Source organism: Pelodiscus sinensis, chromosome 2 (assembly GCF_052426305.1).
Source record: "Pelodiscus sinensis isolate ZL-2025 chromosome 2, ASM5242630v1, whole genome shotgun sequence".
Taxonomy (NCBI): Eukaryota; Metazoa; Chordata; order Testudines; family Trionychidae; genus Pelodiscus; species Pelodiscus sinensis.
The window spans coordinates 11,548,991-11,571,400 of NC_143053.1; the positions used below are offsets into that span (position 1 = coordinate 11,548,991).

At 44.3% G+C, this 22,410-nt stretch overlaps 1 protein-coding gene across 8 annotated transcripts in view; it reads left to right on the top strand.

The window, feature by feature from the left end:
• FAM135B (family with sequence similarity 135 member B) overlaps positions 1 to 22,410 on the top strand; it is a 384,315-nt gene that overhangs the window by 239,790 nt on the left and 122,115 nt on the right. For all 8 annotated transcript variants that reach the window (XM_075920075.2, XM_075920080.2, XM_075920079.2 and 5 more), the window contains one exon: positions 15,240 to 15,379. In XM_075920075.2, the coding sequence (XP_075776190.1) occupies positions 15,240 to 15,379 (140 nt within the window). The remainder of the gene's footprint in view (positions 1 to 15,239; positions 15,380 to 22,410) is intronic.

A 22,410-nucleotide genomic window follows, 5' to 3' on the forward strand; every position in this document is an offset into this window, starting at 1 on the left:
TTTTTAATCTAGCAGACAAAGGCTTAGGAAAATCCAGTGATTCACACTAGAAATAAGAACCTATTTTTAAGTGAGGGTATTTAACCCCTGGCAGAACTGACCTAAGAATGAGGAGAATTCATTGTTACTTGACGTCTACATCAGGTGAGGTATCTTTTATGAATTCATGCCCTTGCTCAAACAGGAGTTAAGGGCTGATTCAATCACTCACTGAAATTCTATAGCTTGTGTTATGTGGAAGGTCAGACTTCATATTCAGAATTGCCATTTGTGGCTTTAAAATGGATAAAAAGTACGCTAAAATATATATCCAACCTGCAGTACAAATGGACAGTACCTCTATCATAGTGAGCCATTGCCACAGCCCCTCCCATTCCTAATACCACTTCTTGAACTTAATGAAGTCAATGCAGTGTCTTTGTTGGATGACTGAACAGATATACATCACTTCCAGCATCAAAGTCAAGCTCTGTGTCTCAATTGTGGTCTGCTGCCATGTCCCAGAGAGAAATGCAAAGTTTTGCCAACTGCCAGACATCAGAAATCATGAGAATGGTCCCCCAAATCAGGAGATTTTTGTTTAATCCTATGGTGTGTATTTGATCTGTCTTTGATCTTCCCCCGTCCATATCCTTTGTGTGTCACAATTAGGCTACATCTATACTGCATCCCTCTTGCACAAAAGCCTATGCAAATGAAGCACGGATTAGTATATTGTTGTGCTTCATTTGCATAATTAATTAGGGGCCGTTTTTGCATAAGAGGCTTTTGCGCAAAAAGGAGCCGTCTATACAGTTCCTGTTTGTGCAAAAACACCTTCTTGCGCAAGAGCCGTTCTTGTAGAAGGCTCCTTTTTGTGCAAAAGCCTCTTGCACAAAAACGCCCCCTAATTAATTATGCAAATGAAGCATGGCAATATGCTAATCCACACTTCATTTGCATAGGCTTTTGAGCAAGAGGGATGAAGTGTAGATGTGTAGTGTAGATGGAGTGTTCCCCACTTACCTGTGTTTATTGACTAATATGACTTTGACTTTGGCTGAAGGAGCTTTCATTTGCTTGGCCTTGCCCAGCAATTAGCCCTGACCTCCCCAACCTCCCATCAGTTCTTTCTAACCTACTCCCCTCTGTTCAGCCCCCATTAGTCTAACCTCTTCATCTCCTAGGGTTCCCCATCGCCCAATTCCATGCCTGGGATGACTGCAATGGAAGCCCCTCTCCCACTTCCTAGACTCCAGGGGCTCTTCACTCTTCTCTCTCACTTCCTAGGCTGTGCTCAGCTGCAGAGAGAGGGAGGAGTAGATGTGCTGTCCAGTCCATGTTCCCAATAGCTGGGGAAGAGGAGGAGAGAGTGGAGCTGAATTCCTGGGTTTTGCTCTCTCATCCCCTCCTTCCTTCTGTGAGAATGGAGGGTAGTAGGGGAAGACTCTGCCAGCTTCTGGTTTGGCACATTGTGCTCTCTATTTAAGACTAAATCAAGAACTGACTCTACCCTCGTGAGTCCCAGGACTGCCTACTTTAAAAAAAAAATCATTCATGTCTAGGTGCTTGCTCCCATGCCCTAACTCAGTAACCCTGTCCAAGAAGAATTTAGGTTGGTTTGGCATGATTTGTTCTTGACAAATCCATGCTGACTGTTCCTTAGAACCCTTTTATCCTCTAAGTGCTAACAAATGTATCATTTCATATTTTGTGAGTCGAATACATATAGGTATGTGTGTTTTTCATGTATTTCATCACAGATGTATCTTTCTATTTTTAGTAATAGAAATGTAGCCGTGTTAGTCTGGTGTAGCTGAAGCAAAATACAGGACTATGTAGCACTTTAAAGACTAACAAGATGGTTTATTAGATGATGAGCTTTCGTGGGCCAGATCCACGAGATCTGAGGAAGTGGGTCTGGCCCACGAAAGCTCATCATCTAATAAACCATCTTGTTAGTCTTTAAAGTGCTACATAGTCCTGAATTTTGTTTCTATTTTTAAGTATTCAAAGAGTTCCTCCTTTCTAATGGTTTATCAGCAGTGGTGGGAAAGGCAGAAGAGAAACTGCTCCCCACCCACCCGGATGTATCATGACTAGTTTTCCATTCTGTCAGGCTGTGACAGAAAAAAATATTTGTACCTGACTTCCTTCTGCTCATTTTTCTATAACTCAGACATGGTCCCTCCATTCCAAACAAGATGAGATTTCTGCTGTCACCTTGCTTTCAGTGTGGCCCTCATTCATGTCACCTGTATCCTTGTACACAAACATTGTCTGGCAGTAATAATGGGAAACAGAGGGGACGGGGGAGGTTTGATATCTAGTAGGCATAAGACAGGAACAATCTATTTCTATTTACCTCCATTTGAGGAAAAGACAGTCATCAAGATGGAACACTAATGGGCTGACTGAGTGGACAGCGGGGAAGACTGAAAGTGTGGTCTTGTGCTCTCAGCTTCACAACTGCATTGGGGCTGGGTGAAATGTCTCGTGATTGGTTTGGGCTTTTTGCAGGAGCTTCCAGTATTCATTCAATAACATTGTTAGGACTGGATTTTCATTTGCACTAAGAACATGGTACAACGCCCAAGCAGTATACAGTGGCTTCATAATGAGTGTAATTTAAACTTGGGCCTTCTGTAAAGCCATGTAAACTTGTCTGAGTGGTGTAAAGGGACCTTAGTGTAAATGTGAATCAGACATCTGAGGTAAAATATTAACCTTATTGAAATCAATGGCAGTTTTGCTACCGATGTCACCAGAGCTAGAATTTCTGCTTTCATGTTAAGGTATAATATCCTAGTCAGGTTCTCGTACCACTCCCATCACCATGATATATGAGCACTTTGCAGGGTTCAAATCCATGCTGTGTGCTTCGTGTCAGGAAAATTTCTTCTCTGTTCTCCCCACCCCCGCGGGGGGGACACAGGTTAAGTGTATGGGATTTTTTGTTCCCAGAAATGACAGCAAGTGATGAGTTTCTGTGCACAAGATGTCTCTGTCGGTGCCAATGTTCTCATCATCTTTATTTCCTGTGGGAGGGAATTTCATTATACTGGGACTTCCCCCAGGAAAGCCCTCTGTCCTGTAGCCCAGCGGATGTGTTCAGCCTCTTCTCCAGTGTCTTATTGCCAGCATGAACGCCTGGAGTTTCCTGTTGTGCTGTGCATGGTGTATAGAAGGTGGGCAGGGTACAGTGTGGCCAGGGAGCATCTGTCTTCCAGTGTTGAGTGGGGCCCAGAAAGTAACTGGGAAGCCTTGAAATTGTCACAAGTTCCCCTCAGACTGTGGAACATTCAAGCAATGACTAGGCCCCACCTCTGCCCTATCAATAGGCCTTCCCTCCCCTCGCCAGGAAAGAGCTGTGGAATGCCATGTGTGTTGCCTTGGAATTAGCAAATAGCTTCTCCTCTGTGTTCCTTTGGTGGGTTCTTTTCTGTAATGGAAAGAAGTGACCTAGCCCAAACACAGTTCTATTTGATTTGAGGAGAAAATATTCGGCTCAGTTCTTATTTGCAACCTCCTGGTTTTTAATGTCAGGCACTGAATAGGTCACTACCATATACCTACTTGGAATGGCAGTGGTAGTGTCACAAAAACATCATTAGCCAAGCAGTCTGTTAATGGACAGGACAGTGGATCTTGATTATACACTGTAGCTTTCTGTCCCAAAGTCATCTCTTTTTACTATACTTGGCAACTGTACTTTGGCTCTCATCTCTGCGGCAGCAATCCATAAATCCTCATCCTCCCCGTGTTTATTCCCACATGCTTTTTCTACAACTAGCCTGCACTCCAGAGCCACCAGAGTGTAGAAAGTGCTTCATTTATAAAGGGGAAATGAAAGCTCTAGTAGAGGGATGCAACAATTACAGCTATTTGATTAGTTGCAAAAGGGCTATAATTAGCTGTTATTTAAGAAGGCATATGGCTCCAACAGATGGGAAAGGAAGAAGCAAGTCAGATAAACAGTTCCATTTGCATGAGACTTTCTGGTCTTTTGTTATGGGATTGGGTTTTGGGTTTTTTTTTCATTATCGTTTTGGGCTTTTAATGCGGTGCTGTTGTGTTCATTCAAGGCATGTCTACAGGTTCTACTTTTCTGCAACAAAGCAATATTAGCAAGACTGTGAGTGCCTATAAATTGTGGCCACAGCACGGGATGCTAAAGATAAGTAGAAGACACACAGAGCCTTATCAATTAAATATACTAGACCTGGCTTTTCAAGAGATCAGTTCGCGGAGCTCAGTGGGAGCTTCAGACCCTGAACATAAGGAGCAAAGATGGCCCAGTTGTTAGGGTGCCGATAAGGCACTCAGAAAAACCCGTATTTAGTACTGCAAATGTGCTGTGTGACCTTAGGCAATTGCTTAAGGGTATTTAGACACCTAATCACTATTGGTGCTTTAGTTCCCACTCTGTAACGTGGAGGTAGTAGTTCTGGGCTATCTTTGAATGGGTTGTGAGGCACTTTGCATGCTATAGTAATAGAGCATGGGCATATCAACACAGGTAGAACCTCCTTGATCTGTCACCCTCATGACCTGGCCAGTTCTGGACCAGTGGAGGTCATTACTGGCCACCAGGGCTCTTTTCCTCCAGCTGCCAGTCCTCAGCACTACTCTGTCAGCCTACTGCTCCTCCGGCCTGCTGGGCATCCAGGCTCTACTCTTCCTAGTCCAGGAACGCTTCTGGCCCCAACCCAATAGTTTTTACTTGTGAGTGTTCCAGCCCCAGAGCACCTATGGGGTTAATGATGATGCCAGACCAAGGAAGTGCCGGACTAGAGAAGTCTGGATTACAGAGGTTCAACCTGTACTCAAACTAGGATATATTTGTTATTAACTGGAAATACAAATGTGAAAGGGAAAAATTGCTCTTCATGTGTAAGCATCTTTACAATGAATACCAAGCTTTATTAATACGGCAGCTTGGTTCATATACACTTATTAGAGTGAGACTTGATAGAGTCTAGTAGTCTGACCGTAAGAGGACCCCAGTGCCAAATGGCAAGGGTCTCCCATAATATGGAACAATAACACTCAGCTAGCCTGACCAGCTCAACACACCTTGCACACTGTTTTCATGATATTTATGAAAAGATGTCTTGTAACATAGTCTTAAGAAACTAGTCATTAATATCACTGTGAGATGTACATAGTGGCTGTGTCTAGACTGGCAAGTTTTTCCGCAGCTGCTTTTGTGGAAAAACTTGCCAGCTGTCTACACTGGCCACTTGAATTTCTGCAAGAACACTGACGATCTTATGTAAGAAATCAGTGCTTCTTGCGGAAATACTATGCTGCTCCCGTTCGGGCAAAAGTCCTTTTGCGCAAAAGCTTTTGAGCAAAAGGGCCAGTGTAGACAGCTCAGATTTGTTATGCACAAAAAAGCCCTGACCGCGAAAATGGCGATCGGGGCTTTTTTGCACAAAAGAGCGTCTAGATTGGCACGGACACTTTTCCGCAAAAAGTGCTTTTGCGGAAAAGCGTCCGTGCCAATCTAGATGCTCTTTTCCACAAATGCTTTTAATGGAAAACTTTTCTGTTAAAAACATTTGTGGAAAATCATGCCAGTCTAGATGTAGCCAGTGACTTTATGTGAAATTAGGGAGACTTTCAGACATTCGCGTTTGGAGTCTGTAAAGAAAACAAACAGGTAAAAAAAAAATTCCAGATAAAGGATAATGACCAAGATCTTTCTGTCTTCTGGTGTAAGGGCCCTAGGCTAACACTGCACAGAAGCATCCAGGATTACTTCTAGGTGGTGATGTGACACCTTACTGGTCTGGGTGAACCCCAAAGCATCACAAATGCCTTTGTGTAGTTGCACGGCACTGAAATTCTATTGTTTTCCTTAGTCATTATGAGGGATTGAAGAAGTCATCAGTGTTTAACCAATCATCTTCTTTGGTGTACTGAGTTATTAAAGAAATCTAAAGAAAAAAAAAACAACCTAAAGTCAAGATCATAAATGAGTTTATAAATGAGTAAGACCTGTTCTCTGTACTTCTTTAATATCTTGCCCACATTTTGCACGTCATAAAATGACACATATCCTGCTGAGCTGTGCTTTGCAGATAGAGTGATACAAACTGCATTAATACCTCCACAGAGGTGCTCTCATTACTTTCACATTCAACAGAATTGCAACCCTGTCTATAGTGTTCGATTTAGAAGGAAATTATCCACTTGTGACAACTTCGTAGCCCTCAAGCATGGGAAATTTGACTGTAAAATCCAGGGTAATGGCCATCCAGTGTTTAGCTGAGATTTCTGAAGGCAATAGAATGCTGCAGGTCTTAGTGTGTGGTTTCTTGTGGAGAGTGCTTAGCTCACAGGAGCTGAAGTGGGAGTGGACTGTTGTGTGCACGTGTGGCCACCGGAAGATGTGGGCACCAAAGCAATGGGTCTGGAGGTGGCTGTAGTATCTAGGTACTGATATGTTATGGCAGAGCCACAGCACCTCCATTGAGGAAGTCCTGTGGAAAGTGTAAGCAGCCCTTGCTGTCGCGCAAATCATGCCAAACCTGCTGTTGTCCCTTATTTACTGCCTCAAGGTTCCTGCAAAGAGGTTCCTCCTTTTTAGCTGGATCAGTTAGGGACAAGAGGTCTTGGGAAAAGAACACATCCAGGAAATTGCAGATGCACAACTCTGCAGGGTGATGGTGACAAAACATTCACCTCTTCGCAGCAAGGAATTGGAGATGGGGGAAAAAAAAGAAGTGTGAGGAACAGGGAGCATTGAAGATGTCTTTGATTCAGTGGCTTTGCCCTGTGGAGATACTTTACATGAACCTTGTTTTTTCTCCTTCCTCTGCAGCATGGGGCATGGATCATTGGCAGGTTTAAATTAACATAAATGGTGGATTCTCTGTAACTTGAAATCTTTAAATCGTAATTTCGGGACTTCAGTAACTCAGCCAGAGGTCAAGGGTCTGTTAAATGAGGGGTGAGTGAGGTTCTGTGGCCTACAATGTGCCAGAGGTCTGACTAGATGATCATGATAGTCCCGTTTGTCTTTAAAGTCTATGGGTGTATCCTATAGAAAGGATGCTTACTTATGTTATATAGAAATGTGTCATAATGGAAGTAGGCCCCAAAATCTCTTTCCTTCAGGCAGCTTTAACAATAGTTAGGCTAGGCTTCATAAAATACAATAGGCCTCATAAAATACAAACAAAGGGAGACAATTCAAAGTCAGGTTTGAGGCAGGTGAGGGCATAGCCCCAACTCATGTTGTAAATATGTTTTGGTAGTAACTGGTTTTTACGAGTGGTTCAGAAAAAATGTTAATATTTTTAGAAAATTCTGTCTGTATTCATAGTTACTCGTATGGCATTTATGCAGATGGTAATGGAGATGATGCTTAATGTGAAATAGGCAAAGAAAAAGTAGAAAGCATTTAATTAAGGTAGCAGAAATACACATAGGATGTGTCTAGACTACATCCCTTTATCATCCCTGAGGATGCTATTTACCCAATAACTCTGAACGACCACATTCAAATTCTCACAATCTTAGTTGGACTAAACATGTGTAGGAGGGATAAGGAAGATCTCCTTCCCTGGAGAGTTTAAAAAGGCCTGTGTTAATCTAGTGGAAAGAGATTAATAGGCATGTTGTGCAGAACATTATTTGTTTCAGGGTGGGGGGTCATAATTACTTTACTCTGGGGAGAACATATTTTACACACATTTCAGTATTTTCATTGCCAAGCTTTGCTGCTACTTCCGATCCATAGGCAGCATGACTGTGGTGATGTAAGTGTTGTATTTTCCCCCACCCCCGCCAGAAATTATTGCTTTAGGCAAACTAGTCCATTTTAAGATAACTAATCATGGGCCAAAATCCAAGGCTTTTCTGAGGATGTTTTATATCTAAGTTTTCCAATTTTAGGTTTGAATTGATAAACACCGTTAAACACTCCCATCATGTGCTTACACGTACACACATACACAAATTTGTGTTTATCCAATAAATATTGCACTTGATTGTTAGTGTTGACTTCACCTCTTTCCAGTTGTTGTTTCTATGGCTGATGGCACTACTTTCTAGCATATATCTAAGAGCTTGTCTACATGGAGCAGTAAAGCAGATTACAACTGTGTGGGGGGGGGGGATTTCTAAATAATATTGCACGTTAATTGGTCTGTAGCCCTTGCTGGTATGCAATAAAGATTTTGTAGTGTGCTTTATCGTAGTGCTGTTTGGAGTAGCACGTCATATATGTATTAAGAGACAGCCGCCAAACAAAAAAATCAGCATATTTTTGGATATCTATATGGCACCAAAGAATTGTTAGAAATGAACCCTGCAAAGGGAAATTAATACACCCTGAAAAAACACAAGCCCTCGATATAGCCTATTAGAGACATCTGGAGTTACAGAATGGTGGGATATGTGATGCATTGTTGGTTGTATTATACTGTATAGGGGAAGTGAGATTTTGTGTGGTTTGGGCACTGGGCTGGCCCAGTTCACTTCCAGCCTCACAGAGATGGAGTGAGGATTAATTTGCGAGTGTCTGAGAGGTGCCAGACAATCACTACGTCCCTCTCCCTCTATCACCTGTTCTTCCCCATCATCAGTCACTTTCCCTGGGCTGGAACAGTGGCTTGGAGTACTGGTAGAGATGACGGCTCTGGTCGAGGGGGTAGACTCTAGGTGGAGCCAGAAATGAGGGGTTCATGGTGCAGGAGGGCTCCAGGTTTGCCCAGGAACTTGGGGAGCAGGCGATTTGAAGGCTCCCTCTGAGGTTGCTAGTTCTGGGGTGAAGCTAGGTATGAGGTATTTGGGATGGTGGAGGGGACTCTGGGGTGGGGCAGGTGGTTAGGGTTGGGGAGAGGGTTCAGAGTATGGGATCCCAACACTTACTGCCAGGTCCCTGTGGTTTCTAGACACATGGGTAGATCCATGCACTGCCCTAGCACCTATAGGTGCCATGCCACGCAGCTCCCTTGGGTTGTGGTTCCTGGTCAATGGGAGCTGTAGTACTGGTACTTGGGGCAGTGCCTGCATGTGGAGCCTCCTAGTCTCTGGTTACCCCCATCACCTAGGGGCCACAGGGACCTGGAGGCCACTTCCAGGAGCTGTGCAGAGCCACAGCAGATGGGGATCTGCCTTAGTCTGCACCGCACCACCAACTGCACGTTTAGCCTTTTTCGTATGGGCATTCTAGTAAAAAATCGGATGCCTGGCAACACTAGGAGGAAGCATTTGCAGGGCCAGGGCACAAACTAGCAATGCACACAGGGGCAAGACATGGAGAACCAAGCTATCCAGGTTGAAAAGAGTACCATCTGATGGAGCCTTATGAGGTTTATTTCCTAAATTGGCCTCCCTCACATGATAGGACACCTATGGCTTTTCTTAGCAGGCAGTAATTAAGTAGCTGCTAACTACATTCAAATCCATAGGAATTAAAAACAAACAAGCCCTTCTTTGGGGGTAAAAAGGTCTCAACACCTTTTAAACTCCAGAAAAGTTTAAAGGACATGAGGCTGATCAGTCCCAAGAAACATTATTGCCAAGTTAATCATGAGACTGACATCCCCAAAAGCTATGTAATGTTATTTTAAATATCACAAGGTTTGCATCAATTCAAACTCTCCAACAAAACGAAAAACAACAACAAAAAACACAAATTTTTTTGGTGTCTTTCCCAATTTTATTAATTTATATATGCATGTGTTCGTATGTATGTATGTATTAACTCTGAGGAGGGCAAGGGGAGTATACGCCTATTTGTGTACATGCACATGTATGTGTGCATTATATGCAGAATATGACATATAACCTGAAGTGTGCCAAAAATTTATATCCAAGTTGGGAGCAGTTATGATATGAGACTGAACTAGGTTATGAAAATCCTCCCTTTTGTGCAGATGAATTGGCAAATGAAACTTTGGCCACATCTTCACTACACAGAAGATTGGTTGATCTTCTGGAGTTTGATTTAGTGGGCTTGGTGAAGACCTGCTAATTCAAACTCAGGGCTCTCCCATTGGCACCAGTACTGCTCTTCACGAGGCATAAGGGAAGTAAATGGGAGCATTTGCTGCCATCAACCTTCTATTGTGTGGACACTGAGGAATCGTGATGTAAGATACATTGACACCAGCTACATAATTAATGTAGCTAGAGTTGTATAGCTTAATTCAACCATCCCCTTTAGTGCAGACCTGAAAGCTTTCCCCTTTGCCCACAAAAGCTTATACTCCAACCCTTTGGTTAGTCTATAAGGTGCCACAGGACTCCTCGCCGCTTTCCCCTTTAGTGTAGACCGAGAATTAGTGAGAGCTAAAGCCCTTTGATTTTCTGTGTTTGGCAGCAGCCATGGATTGCTAACATCTGCATATAAGCTGTGATCTATATAATGCCTAAGCTGATAGCAATGCCATCTATACTAGCAGAGGAAATAACTCCGAGGGGAGGGACTGGTTTTCAGTTCACCTTTAAACCAGCATACATGTCTTCTACCTAAACTCGTGTACTTTTGTCACATCAGAATAGAGGGCCCTTGACAGAACAGCGATGCTGTCACTCGCCTGCATCTGGTGGGACAGGATGCCAGCATCTTCTAAGCATTTTTGAGATCTCTGCTCATCATCATGCACTGCTCCAAGGGGACTTGCACCACTGTTTCACAAAGTGACCTTTTGGAGTGGGGCTGGAAGCAAAGCCAAAGGCTGCAGTTGCTGAAGGAGGTTAGGGGCTCATGATGTTCAGGATCTTGTAGTGAGGCAGTGTCACTTTCCTGTATCAGAGGGGTAGCCGTGTTAGTCTGAATCTGCAAACGCGGCGAGGAGTCCTATGGCACCTTATAGACTAACTGAAGTGTAGGAGCATAAGCTTTCGTGGGCAAAGACCCACTTCGTCAGATGCATCTGAGGAAGTGGGTCTTTGCCCACGAAAGCTTATGCTCCTACACTTCAGTTAGTCTATAAGGTGCCACAGGACTCCTCGACACTTTCCTGTATGATACCCTGCTGTCCTCTAGGAATGTGGATCTCTGTTTACATAGGGCATGTTGAGTTTCAAAGCTGAATGGAACACTGCCCGGAGGCATCGTATCCATTCACCTTAATGTGTAGAATCATGGGCATTGTTAGCTGTCTTTGACTTTGACCTTCTCAATAAAAATAGTGGTTCTAATGCTGCCTTGCAAATCCAGCTTCTAAACCAATTATCCTCTAGCTGTGGTCTGGGCAGGAATGTGTTTGAAATGAAAATTACATTAAACTTTCCATCTCCGAAGAGAACCAGTATATCAATATCCAAATCAAATAAAAGCAAAGCCCTCTTGTCTGTCAGAGAGGAATAAGAATACATTATGTCTGTAATATAATTTTCCAGGGTGTCTCTAAAATGATGAGGTTTAAATTAAAATAAATACGATTGCATGCCTTTGAAGAGTTCATCTGGCTCAAGCATTCTATTGGAACTGCTTTAGCACAGCGAAGTAAATATGCTTTTATTTGGATTGTCCACATTACCCACAGCTACTGTCCAGGTATCTCATGGGAAGACATTGGGTAAAGGGAATATTTTGTATGTTCCTAAGTATGCTTCATGAAAACCATAATTAGGAAAACAAACTTGAATGTAAAAAAAAAAAATGGTCTGGTAGCACTTTATAGACTAACAAAACATGTAGATGGTATCATGAGCTTTTGTGGGCACATCCCACTTACATCCCATCTACATGTTTTGTTAGTCTATAAAGTGCTACTAGATCATTTTTTTTTTTCCTGTACAGACTAACTCGGCTACCCCCTAAAGCTTCTAAACTTGAATGTGGTTTGGGATTTCACCCAGGTGGACCCAATAAATAATGAACTCAAGTCTGATCTGTATACAACATATTTTATATGTTTATTTTTCCATAAAGCTTTTTAGATAGTAAACTTTTTGGGAGAGAGAGATCCTCTTGATCAGTTTCACAAAGCAGTGATCTCCTAGGCCTTCTGCCTAGTGCAGTTGTATTCTTGGATTTCCAAGTGACATAGCAGCGTTGCCTAGTCTATATATTTGGCAGCTGCGATGAGCACAAAATATATGAATAAAAGTCCCAGCTCAACAAAATTCTTGCTTAGCTCCATTCTTATTCATAGAAACATATGCTTGAGTGATTTCCAGAACAGTGATGGGAGACTTACATTCTTCAGTTCTGTCTCTCTTTTTTAGGAGCAAAACTTCTGCACCTTTTAAGTAGACTCACTCTAAAGCGAGGAGAGTTGTTCAATTAGCTTGTAAACACTTTAGAGCAACGACTATTGATTTTGTTCTTTTTTTTGTACAGGGTCTAACACAACAGGATCTCCTAAGCATAATAAAATAATAATAATAATAATAATAATAATAAATAAATACATAGGGGGCTGCACCCTATTTGCTATGCTCATGAACCCCCTCTTGCTGGCCGCTTTTGCAGCCAGAGAGCCTGTTAATCTTGCTCTGAGCCCGACTGCGCTCTCCATGGCCCCAAATCACTCGCATCCTTCTCTGCTCCTGCCCTACCATGCACCTAGGTGGGTCCCTCTACCCGAATCCTCTTGGCCCATTCGCCCAATCGTGCTCTTCAGTTGCCAACCAGGCCCCCTTTGCCCCCCGCACCCTTCACACTCCTGCCCCACCCATTGATAAAATAATTCGGGTGCAGAGTTCGGAGCCTCTCCTGGCAGATAGCACAGGGAAAGGCGATGCTCTGATGGCTTGTGGGCCTCATGTGTAACCAAAAACCACAATCTGTAAAATGGGACCCAACTCCAAACAAATCCCCTTCGTTCTGGGTGCTCCTGAGCACTTGGCTCGCTAGCAATGGGCAGTGGCTGGCTGACATGCAAGTGGCCAGGTAGTGAGAGAATTCCCACTCTCCACTCCCGGTGATGGCCCATCTTTGCAGGGCGACAACACTCCAGATGTGCTCTTCCAGCTGGCAAGTGCACTCCAGCCATGGGGCTGGGATGTGCTCCATATGGACAGGGCACAATGGAGAGACATGGATGCATGAGGGAGTTCCCAGCTTTATGCGCCCGCACCCTACTGAGAACCAGGTTTGGATCACATGGGAAAAGAGCCCACTGGGGTAATCTGGGGTACTAGTCCTTATCCTGGAGCTCCATGGTCCACATCCCCTCTTTTCATCCCTGCCCCCACCTCCATTCCTACACCTCCATCCCCCTGCCTCTATTCCTACACCTACCATCCTCCCTAACTCCAGGAGCTGGAGCGGGGAAGAGGGGAGCCAGGGTCCCAGCAGGAAGGGGGCAGTGCTTTGTGGACAGAGGAGCAGACAATCCACTCCTGGAGGGTGAGGCCTTCCTGGGGGGCACAAGGGGCCCTGAGGCTCAGCGGGGATGAACCCTCAAAGTGCTTTGCCTCCACAGCATGTGCTGGAGCCTGTGTGTCTTGGGGGGGAGCTATCAGTGTGGGGGCCCTGCTCAGCCTCTTGGTGTCACCAGGCGAGAGGCTCTTTACCGTCTGCAGACCCCCAAACCCCTCACTTCAGGGTGGGCCCCACATAGGCCATGTCCATGCTCTCTATCTCCTTCAGGATCCTCTCATGCTTGGGGAGGCTCGTGCTATCTTGGGTAGGAAGGAACTAGGAGGTGCCGCTAGTGCCAAGCCCACCCGCTCTGCAATGGGCTGCTGGGAGAGGTGTGCAGCCTGAGCTGAAAGGGTGTGGGGTTGTTGAGCAGGCAGGAACTGGAGGGGAGAGCAAGGATTCAGGGGGAATGAACTGGGGCTGCAGGAGAACTGTGAAAGGAAATAGGGGACAGAGAGAAGAGCAGGGGGAAGGGCGCATGGCTGAGGGCAGAGGTGGGCAGTGGGACACAGAGTGATGTCATGATGTCACTCTGTCATCCTGCAGGAAAATTTTTATATATAGAGAGAGAGATGATAATACACCCAAACCCCATCAGTCAGAAATTCCATTTCTGGGGCGACCAATCAAGGTGGCTACCTTAGGTACCAGCATTCAGGTGTGCCAAATCCTGGGGTGTCTGTTGGTTTATGTTTGACAAGTTTTTCTATTGCATTTCCTTGCACTTTTTGTGAGGGGTGGAAACTGGGGCCTTGGAAATGTTTTCTAACCAAGGTGACAAAACCATAGGGCCAGTCCTGCATTCAGGGACCGTATATTAAACAGTTGCGTTGCCACCAAATGGCTCTGCATAGTGCCTGATTTAAAATTTTTTGAAATTAATGGAGATTGCCTATCTCCTAGAACTGGAAGGTCATCAAGTCCAGTCCCCTGCCATCACAGCAGGACCAAGTACTATCCCTGGCAAAATTTTACCCCAAATGGCCTCCACAAGGATTGAATTCACAACCCTGGATTTAGCAGGCCAATACTCAAGCCACTGAGCTATCCCTCCCCGCCTAGTGGAAGGAAGCCTGGTGGGGAAGCTGTTGTGCCTGGGCAACAGAAATGTAAATACTAGAGGATACCGATGAACATTTATGACACACCTTGAAAGTCTCTGAACACTCGAAACTCTTAGATCAGAAACTGGGCATGCTGGCACTATAGACTAAGTCTGTCTGGTACAGGCCCCGCTTGTAGATGAGATGGAGATGAGTCTCTCTGGAGGTGAGTCTGTTATGGCCCTCGCTAGAGAGCATCTTTACCTCAGACTATAGTAGCTAATGCTTTTTTTGCTCTGGAGGTTCCTGCTGTGTCGCCCAAAAGGGAAGTGGTCATACAGCCAAGATCCCAAGGATTCCACCGAGATTTTAGAGGTCTGGAGAAATTTAGACAGCTCTTTCTCTCATTGTGGCTTTATATTGTGGTGCCATTGCACTTCTGTGTTTTAGCCTGGATCGGCGAAGGGACCGGTGTCCTGGAATTTCTCCTCCCACCATGATAGTCCATGGAAGTACCTGCTTTCTTAGGAGATATCCAGTTGCATTGTATAGACTCCAACTCACTTGGATAGCATTCTGATGAGATGCGTAGGGATCCAAAAACACTCTGGACAACCTCAGAGGCCATATCAGTCCTTAGAAACAATGCCAGTGCCCCCCTTGGAAAAGCTGCCTGCTGGCCACAGCTTTGTTTTCTTTAAATGCCTCAGCAGGGGACCATTATCCTGCAACAACATTATGTTCCATTAACATGAATTATTAAGAACGCAAGTGTGTAATTACAAATACAGTGGTCCTAATTAATCCTGGAAGCCGAGATATCCGCTCGAAAATTACCTCTTTGCAAAAATCCAAAGCCGTGGTCTGTCTGTTTTGTGCAGGTGACTCTAGCCTCTCCTCAGCCTGTGTCCACGAGAACAACGTACTCAGTAGAATATTTCAGATCTTATACCGGAATGAAGAGATTGTTATGAACGAATCGATGAGCTTCAGGGTCCACTTACTCCTAGATGGCGAGAGGGTGAGTTGGCACTGGATGTGAGTAAAATGAAGAATTTTCTGTTATAAAGCACAGGCGGTATCCGGACATCAGGTGTCCCACTCAATGCTAGAACTAAGCTGAAACTAACAGCTGCTCTTGTCTTCTGTGAGCTAGCCAGTACTGGGGGCCTGCTCCAGCCCTCCTGGAGCTTCCTGGGGTGTGTTCAGTCTTCAGTCTCCTTTTAGCTAGTCCAGCCTGTTCTCCTACTTGGGATACTCAGAGCTGGCTGCTATGGGGGAGTAGTGGGAGAGCAGGGTCATAGCTCCATCTTCACTCTTGGATGGTTTGTGACCCTTCTGGGCACAAAGGAAGGAGCAACCCCTGTGGAGTTCTGCTTTATCCTTTCACAGTGTGGAGACGGCTGTTCTCAAGAGATCAGCTCTTGCAAAAATTCAGCTGCATCAGACAATGGGCCCGTCTGGACCTGCAGCCCATCTAGGATAAATGGGTCAGGTCTGGGTCTGGCAAATCAGCTCCCTCCCCTCCTTCCCTCCATATCCTGAAATCCAAAGAGGAGCAGAGGCAGTGTTCTGGCTTTGGCTCATCTCAATGCACACATTGCTTTCAAAACAAACAGCTATGGTTTTAGATTAGTTTTAGTTTAAGCCTAATTTAAGATCATTCGGAGCTGCGTTCTGACCTTCTTTTTGCCATGTGACTGATCTCCTATGCACTTTCCTAAAGCGTTAGCTTCCAGTTTCATGTTTGTTTGTATGAGAAATTGACGATCAAGAACTGTGAAGGAAGAGGAAACTTACCATCCTTTCACATATTAAGGTTTGTTTAGAAAAGAGTTCTAAAACATGTAATAAAATAAATGAAGAGATATACCTATCTCATAGAACTGGAAGGGACCTTGAGAGGTCATTGAGTCTAGTCCCCTGCCCTGATGGCAGGACCAAGTACCATCCCTGATAGATTTGCCTCAGATCCCTAAATGGCCCCATTGGGGATTAAACTCACAATCCTGGGTTTAGTAGGCCGATGTTCAAGCCAATGAACTATCCCTCTCCCCACTATGTAATTGCTAATTAATTTACTGGCATGCAAAAACTTTGCTTAATCAGCCTCTCTCCCCAAATTACAGGGGTTTCCATCGGGTTTTCACACTGACTTCTCCACTCGCATTTGGGACAGTTTTGCACAGCAAAAATGATTCTGTCCGATTCCTCACACCTGCACAGACTCAGCTCTGTGCCTGATGTGTTGTTTGGAGCATGGTTGAAATAATGAGCTCCCAGGGGAAAGGACAGGGGACTGATTCACCACTCACACCCTGGCTTTAGACAGATACTGGCTCCCGTTGTCATCACTGGAGTTACACGAGAGCAATTGAGGAGTAAATGAAAGGAGAACCGGACTCTGTGTCACTTACAAATTTCCACATCCCTGGATGTACTGTTGACACTGTGTAAATAACAAGTAACAGTAATTTTGTCACTGAGAAGCTTGGGTTTTCAGCCCGTTGTTTCATGGATTATTTATCACATGATAGAGCCCCATCCTGCCAGCCTTCTTCACGTCAAGTAGCACCTAGATTTGCAAGCTGTGGCGGAAAGTGCAACTCTGCAGGAATAAGACTGGAAGAGTCACGGGGCCACAGAGCTGATCAATGACCAATAAAGTTAATTGGAAAGTCGTGGGTGCTTGAGTTAATATCCTCGGTGCCTTCTGGCTGTCGCAGCACAATTTATAAAATATTCCAGTAAATGAGCTGTGTTCACTGCCAAACAGTGCGTTAGTGATTCCATCCAGGGGGTAGGCTGCTGACAGTGTATTCAGTACGAAGAGTAATATGGGGTGGATTTGGGTTAGATTCTCTCCTTGTAATCTGCTTCCAGAGAAGTTTAATTGTCTTTTGCAAATAAATGTAGGGGGAAAAGTCAGGATGTAGGGATAACATATTAATGTATTAAAAATGTGATTCCCCCAAATGGAAGTGACTCCCCATAATTTGTTCCCCACAACTTAAAGTGTTTAGATTTATTAGGATTCTTCTTCTTATTATTATTATTATTTGTTAAGATTGTTAAATGTTTAGATTTATGATTATTATTGCCCCTTTAGAATATAATATATTAGGTCATGTAACTTAGAACTGTTAAAAATATAATCCTAACTGTTAAGAATATAATCCTATGTAGCCAGAAACAGCCCCCCCCCCCCCCCCCCCCCCGTGCTCCAGGGCATGGGCAAGCTTGTGCAAGGGGCTGCTTGAAATTGACATTGCAGAGATACATTGTAACAATGCATTGTCAAGCCACTAACTCTGCTATGGGAGCCAAGCCCTGTAATTGTCTAAGGGCATTGTTAACTTTACTTAGCAGTCAGAGAATGTTTTAAGCAATACCACCCAGAAACTTTCTGTAACTACAACTTTTATTATTATACAAAATACTGTATGAATGTATGAGAGAGTGCTTGGATGATGAATGAATGGTTCTAAGAGGTGCCAGCCTGAGAATACAGCAACAAAGGGCTGAAGAAGGCGTCAGGTGCCAGTGCAACCAAAAGGTGTCAAGTGGAGAAACTGGAGGTCCACCCGATGAGATCACTGATGAGCACCTGGCAGCCACCCTGGAGACATCAGCATGATACAGCAATTTCCATAGACTGGCATAGGAAGAAATTCCTATAAGAACTGGACTAAAAAACTATGGAATCAGAGTCCAAGGTTCTGCTGCCAGCCCACCAGGAGCTTCAGATGCGCATCTGATCAGGACTTCGCTCCCCACTACCATCACTTGTGTACAGAGTACCTGGCCAGTATCCTGTCACAAGCAACTTCCAGGCTGGTAACTATACACAGAACTTGAATGAATGGATGTATGAATGAATGGTTTATATATATATATAAGTGTATAAGGGTTAAGTAGTGTTAGGAATAAGTAGTTAAACAACGTTGTTTGCTTCTATCTTTTCTTTATTTTTTATTATTATCTTTACAATAAATGTGGCTTTTTGCCTTATCCCCCTCATAAGATCCTGCTTGCTTTTATTTGGTACAACAAGGAGTCCAGCAGGAGATGGGAGATGCTGTCAGGTTTGGAGGGGCAATGAGTACACCAAGTACTGTGGCCAGGTGTTTGGTTTCTGACTGGGATGCTTGGTCAAAAAGAGCCCCTGACAGCCATTAATTGGCAGGCCTGGAAGGCTCCCTATCTAGTTCCAGGTGATGCCCAAAAAGGCAAGACTGTGCTCTGAGCGCTGGCTCTGCAGCTCCCAATGGCTCGAAACTGCGGCCACTGAGAGTTTCAGGGGCAGCGATTGCAAGTGGAGGCAGTACACACCACCCTGATCACCCCTATGCCTCGGAGCCAAGATTTGTGTTGCCACTTCCTGAGGTAAGTACTGCTCAGAGCCTGCTCCTTGCACCCCCTCCTGCATCCCAACCTCCTGCCTCAGAGGGTGCACCCAAACTCCCTCCCAGAGCTCCCTCCTATACCCAAACTTCCTCCCGGAGTCTACACTCCTCACCCCCTTCTGCACCTCTGCCCCAGCCCTGGTCCTCCTCCCTTACCACAGCTACCCCCTGGACCCTGCACACCACATGCCCTGCACCCTAACTGCCTGCCCGAGCCCAGAGCCCCCTCCCATATTCTGAACCTCTCAGTCTCAGTCTAGAGCCCTCTCCTGCACCCCAAAACCTTCACTTCCAGCCCCAGCCCAGAGCCTACACCCCAACCATTTGCCCCAGCCCAGAGCCCCCTCCCACTTCCTGAGCCCCTCATTTCTGACCCCACTCTGGAGGCTGCTCCCCAGCCAAAGCCTTCACCCCCTGTACTGCATAGAGATGTAAGTGACTAGTTGACTATCCAATAAACAAAAGCTAATTGGATAGTCGACTAGGTCCTCAACTAGTCGTTTCCCCATCCTGGTAGCCTCTATCAGAGGCAGCAAAGGGCAGGGAGCAGGAGCTGGTGCTGGGGAGAGCCGGCTTAAAGGCCTGTTCCTCCAGCCCCATCTCTGTGGGGGGCAGAGGAAGCAGGGGGATAGCAGGGACCAGGCGTGAGCTGGGAATTAGCTTGCTAGCTCTTAATACGTTTAAAAATCAGAAGTGCAGTGGGAGGGAGGGGAACCTGGCATGAGCCTGGACAGCTGATTCATGGCTTGTACTGGGTCCCCCACTGTGCTCCTGCCTTTTTATATTTAAGGCTGTTGCACCATGGGGGGACCAGGCATGAGCCAGGAATCAGCTGGTCCAGCTTGCATCAGGTCCCCCCTTCTGCACTTCAGCCTTTTAAATGTATTAAGAGCCAGCAGGCTCCTAATACATTCAAAAGGCAGAGCCGCAGCACGGTTAGCTCCCAGGGCCGGAGCACCGTCCAAACAGATCTCATTAAAACACTGTAGTGTTGTGGCTATGCTTCATTTTAATGTCCCAGAATGCATCATTCTTTGATTTTATTGGAAATTGTGGTGCAGGGTCAAACAGCCAAGGGGGTTCGAAAGGAGCCTAGTTTATTTTCTCATAACTTTCAATTTATTAAGTACTGTTAATATTCATAATATTGTTTTATTTATTATTATTTTATTGACTGGTGCCATGCTCTTCATTAAATGGTGATATGATGGAAGATGCATTCTGGGGTGTGATGGTAGAGTAGAGCCACATGACAGGAATCTGGGATTACTTACGGTAAATTTTGAGTAGTTTTTATTCTCTCAACCTGCGTATTGGGGGCACACAGCACCAATTATCCAAATCAACCATAGGGAAATAGAAAGTCCTTCATCTTACATTTTTTTAAATTTGTAAGCAAGCCACCTTATAAAGATGTCTTCCATAAAAGAATATACACACAAATGTGTATACAGAATTCCTAAGCAAGTTTTTTCCAGTAACACTTGAGGGCCGATTAAAAGATCATCAGTGTGAAATAATAGCCAATCACTGATGTTAGTGAGCTTTGGATAAAGACCCAGAGGTCCAGATTTTGGAAGGTATTCAGCAGCTTTGAAGGTACCTCAAAGTCATTAGAGCAGAAAAAAACATTTCAAGAAGTCTCTCTCTCTTTCAGGGTTCATTGTTAACTCCAGAGCCACTCAGTTAGGTGCACATTTCGTCACATAGGGTGTGTCTAGAGTACATGGCTCCGTCGATGGAGCCATGTAAATTAGTGTATTGGGCATAGGCAAAGAAGCAGGGATTTAAATAATCCCCGCTTCATTAAAATAAACATGGCCGCCGCGCTGTGCCGACGATCAGCTGATCCAACACAGCGGGGCAATCTAGACGTGCCGCGATCGACAGGGGAAACCTTTGTTGACCGCTCTGGTATGCCTCATGAAATAATCCCCACTTCTTTGCCTATGCCAAATATGCTAATTTACATGGCTCCGTCGACAGAGCCATGTAGTCTAGACACACCCACAGTGAGGAGAAGCCATTTCATTTATTCCTGGCTGTTCCTGCTGTGTGCCACATTTGCTCTTCCACTATAGTTTCAAGCACCAGCCGTCAAGGCTGAGCATTGTGGAGAACATTCAGGCTGTCGTAAGGAAAGCCTACACTAGAACTCCTTCAGCCTGAATCTGAGCACATTTATGCTGGAGAAGTCATCTGATCAAAGGACATTATAGTCAATGGGGTTATGTTGGTATAGGGCTGGTTAGGACCAGTTTAACCCTAATCAGAATATTTATTTTTGAACTTACTCTGTTTTGAATCAATTCCACACCAAAACATTACATTGTATTTCCCTGTCAGTACATCGCCTTATGGGAGTTGTAGTTAGACTTCTCCTCCCCTAAGTGCTGGGCTCCTGGAGGATTACATTTTCCCATAACGAAAGGTGGAAATCCTTGCAGTGTGCACTGCATCATGGAAGTCAAACGACTTTGGGTGCATTTAGCAGTGCACCACTAAGGGAAAATGCAGCTCAATATTGAATTGACTAAAAACATTACCGTTAATTGAAGCAAAACATTTTTGGTTTTGGAATGTCTTAATATTTTATTTCCATTCCAGAAAAAAATAATGAACTTTTGGTCCCAAAATGGGACCATTTTTGTGTGTGAAATACTTCAGATTTGCACAGGATGGAAATTGCAAATTTTGTGCAGTCCTATATGTGTGTCTAGCTAATGAGATACCAGAATCGGTCCCTTAGCCTAATGCTAATGCAGATCCATGATAAAAGCGTCTTCTATTTTTGACTTTCATAGGTTGGATATGTAAATATTCAGACTATTGAGAAATCAGAGTACTGTTTAAAACCTGCTGGATCCTTCACAGGTGTCTAACAGGAACTCTGCATGCCATAGAATAGCTTAGTTTCTCCAACTGGAGACCTGTATGGAAATCTTTTCCCAAAACATGTCAGAATGCTAATTTTTCAGGTCTTAGTTAGATTGATGCTAAGTTTGATATCTTTTATCCATGATTTGCTGATGCAAAAAATCAGATACCTGATCACACTGTGGGGAAAACTGTATAATCTATAAATGTAATATGGGAATTGGTATCTTGGCTCCAACAGTGATAAACATTTAACCACGCTCATAGTTACTGACAGTGTAACTTCATACAGGAGCCTGGACGATTAATAGTAGAAATTTTAAGGCTTCTTAGCACCTCAGGCTACAGAATGGGCACTACAGTTTCTTTTTGTTTGTTTTATCTATAAAGGGTCATGAGGAATGTAGGCAGTTTTGGAAGTATAAATAATATAAAGAAATGTGAAGAGGGAATCAGAACTGCAGCTAACCTATGATTTTAATAATGTTACTTATCTATTATTCTTCTGCTAGATATTTCAGTTTAAGCTGGAGAGTTTCAGGCAGGATGTATTCCCTGGCAAACAAAGGAGACAAAGTTGAATCTCAAGACGTGTGAAAGCTGTTTTGGGTCTATAACTGTGGCTATTTTCATTAGTAAATGGCTTCTGTTTGAGTAGGAGAGACATGAAACTATGTTGGTCCAAACCCTCTAATTTAGTATCCAGAAAAGGAGGAATTAGAACTATTACATATTTACTCAACCCTTAATCCATGATTCTGTACAGTCC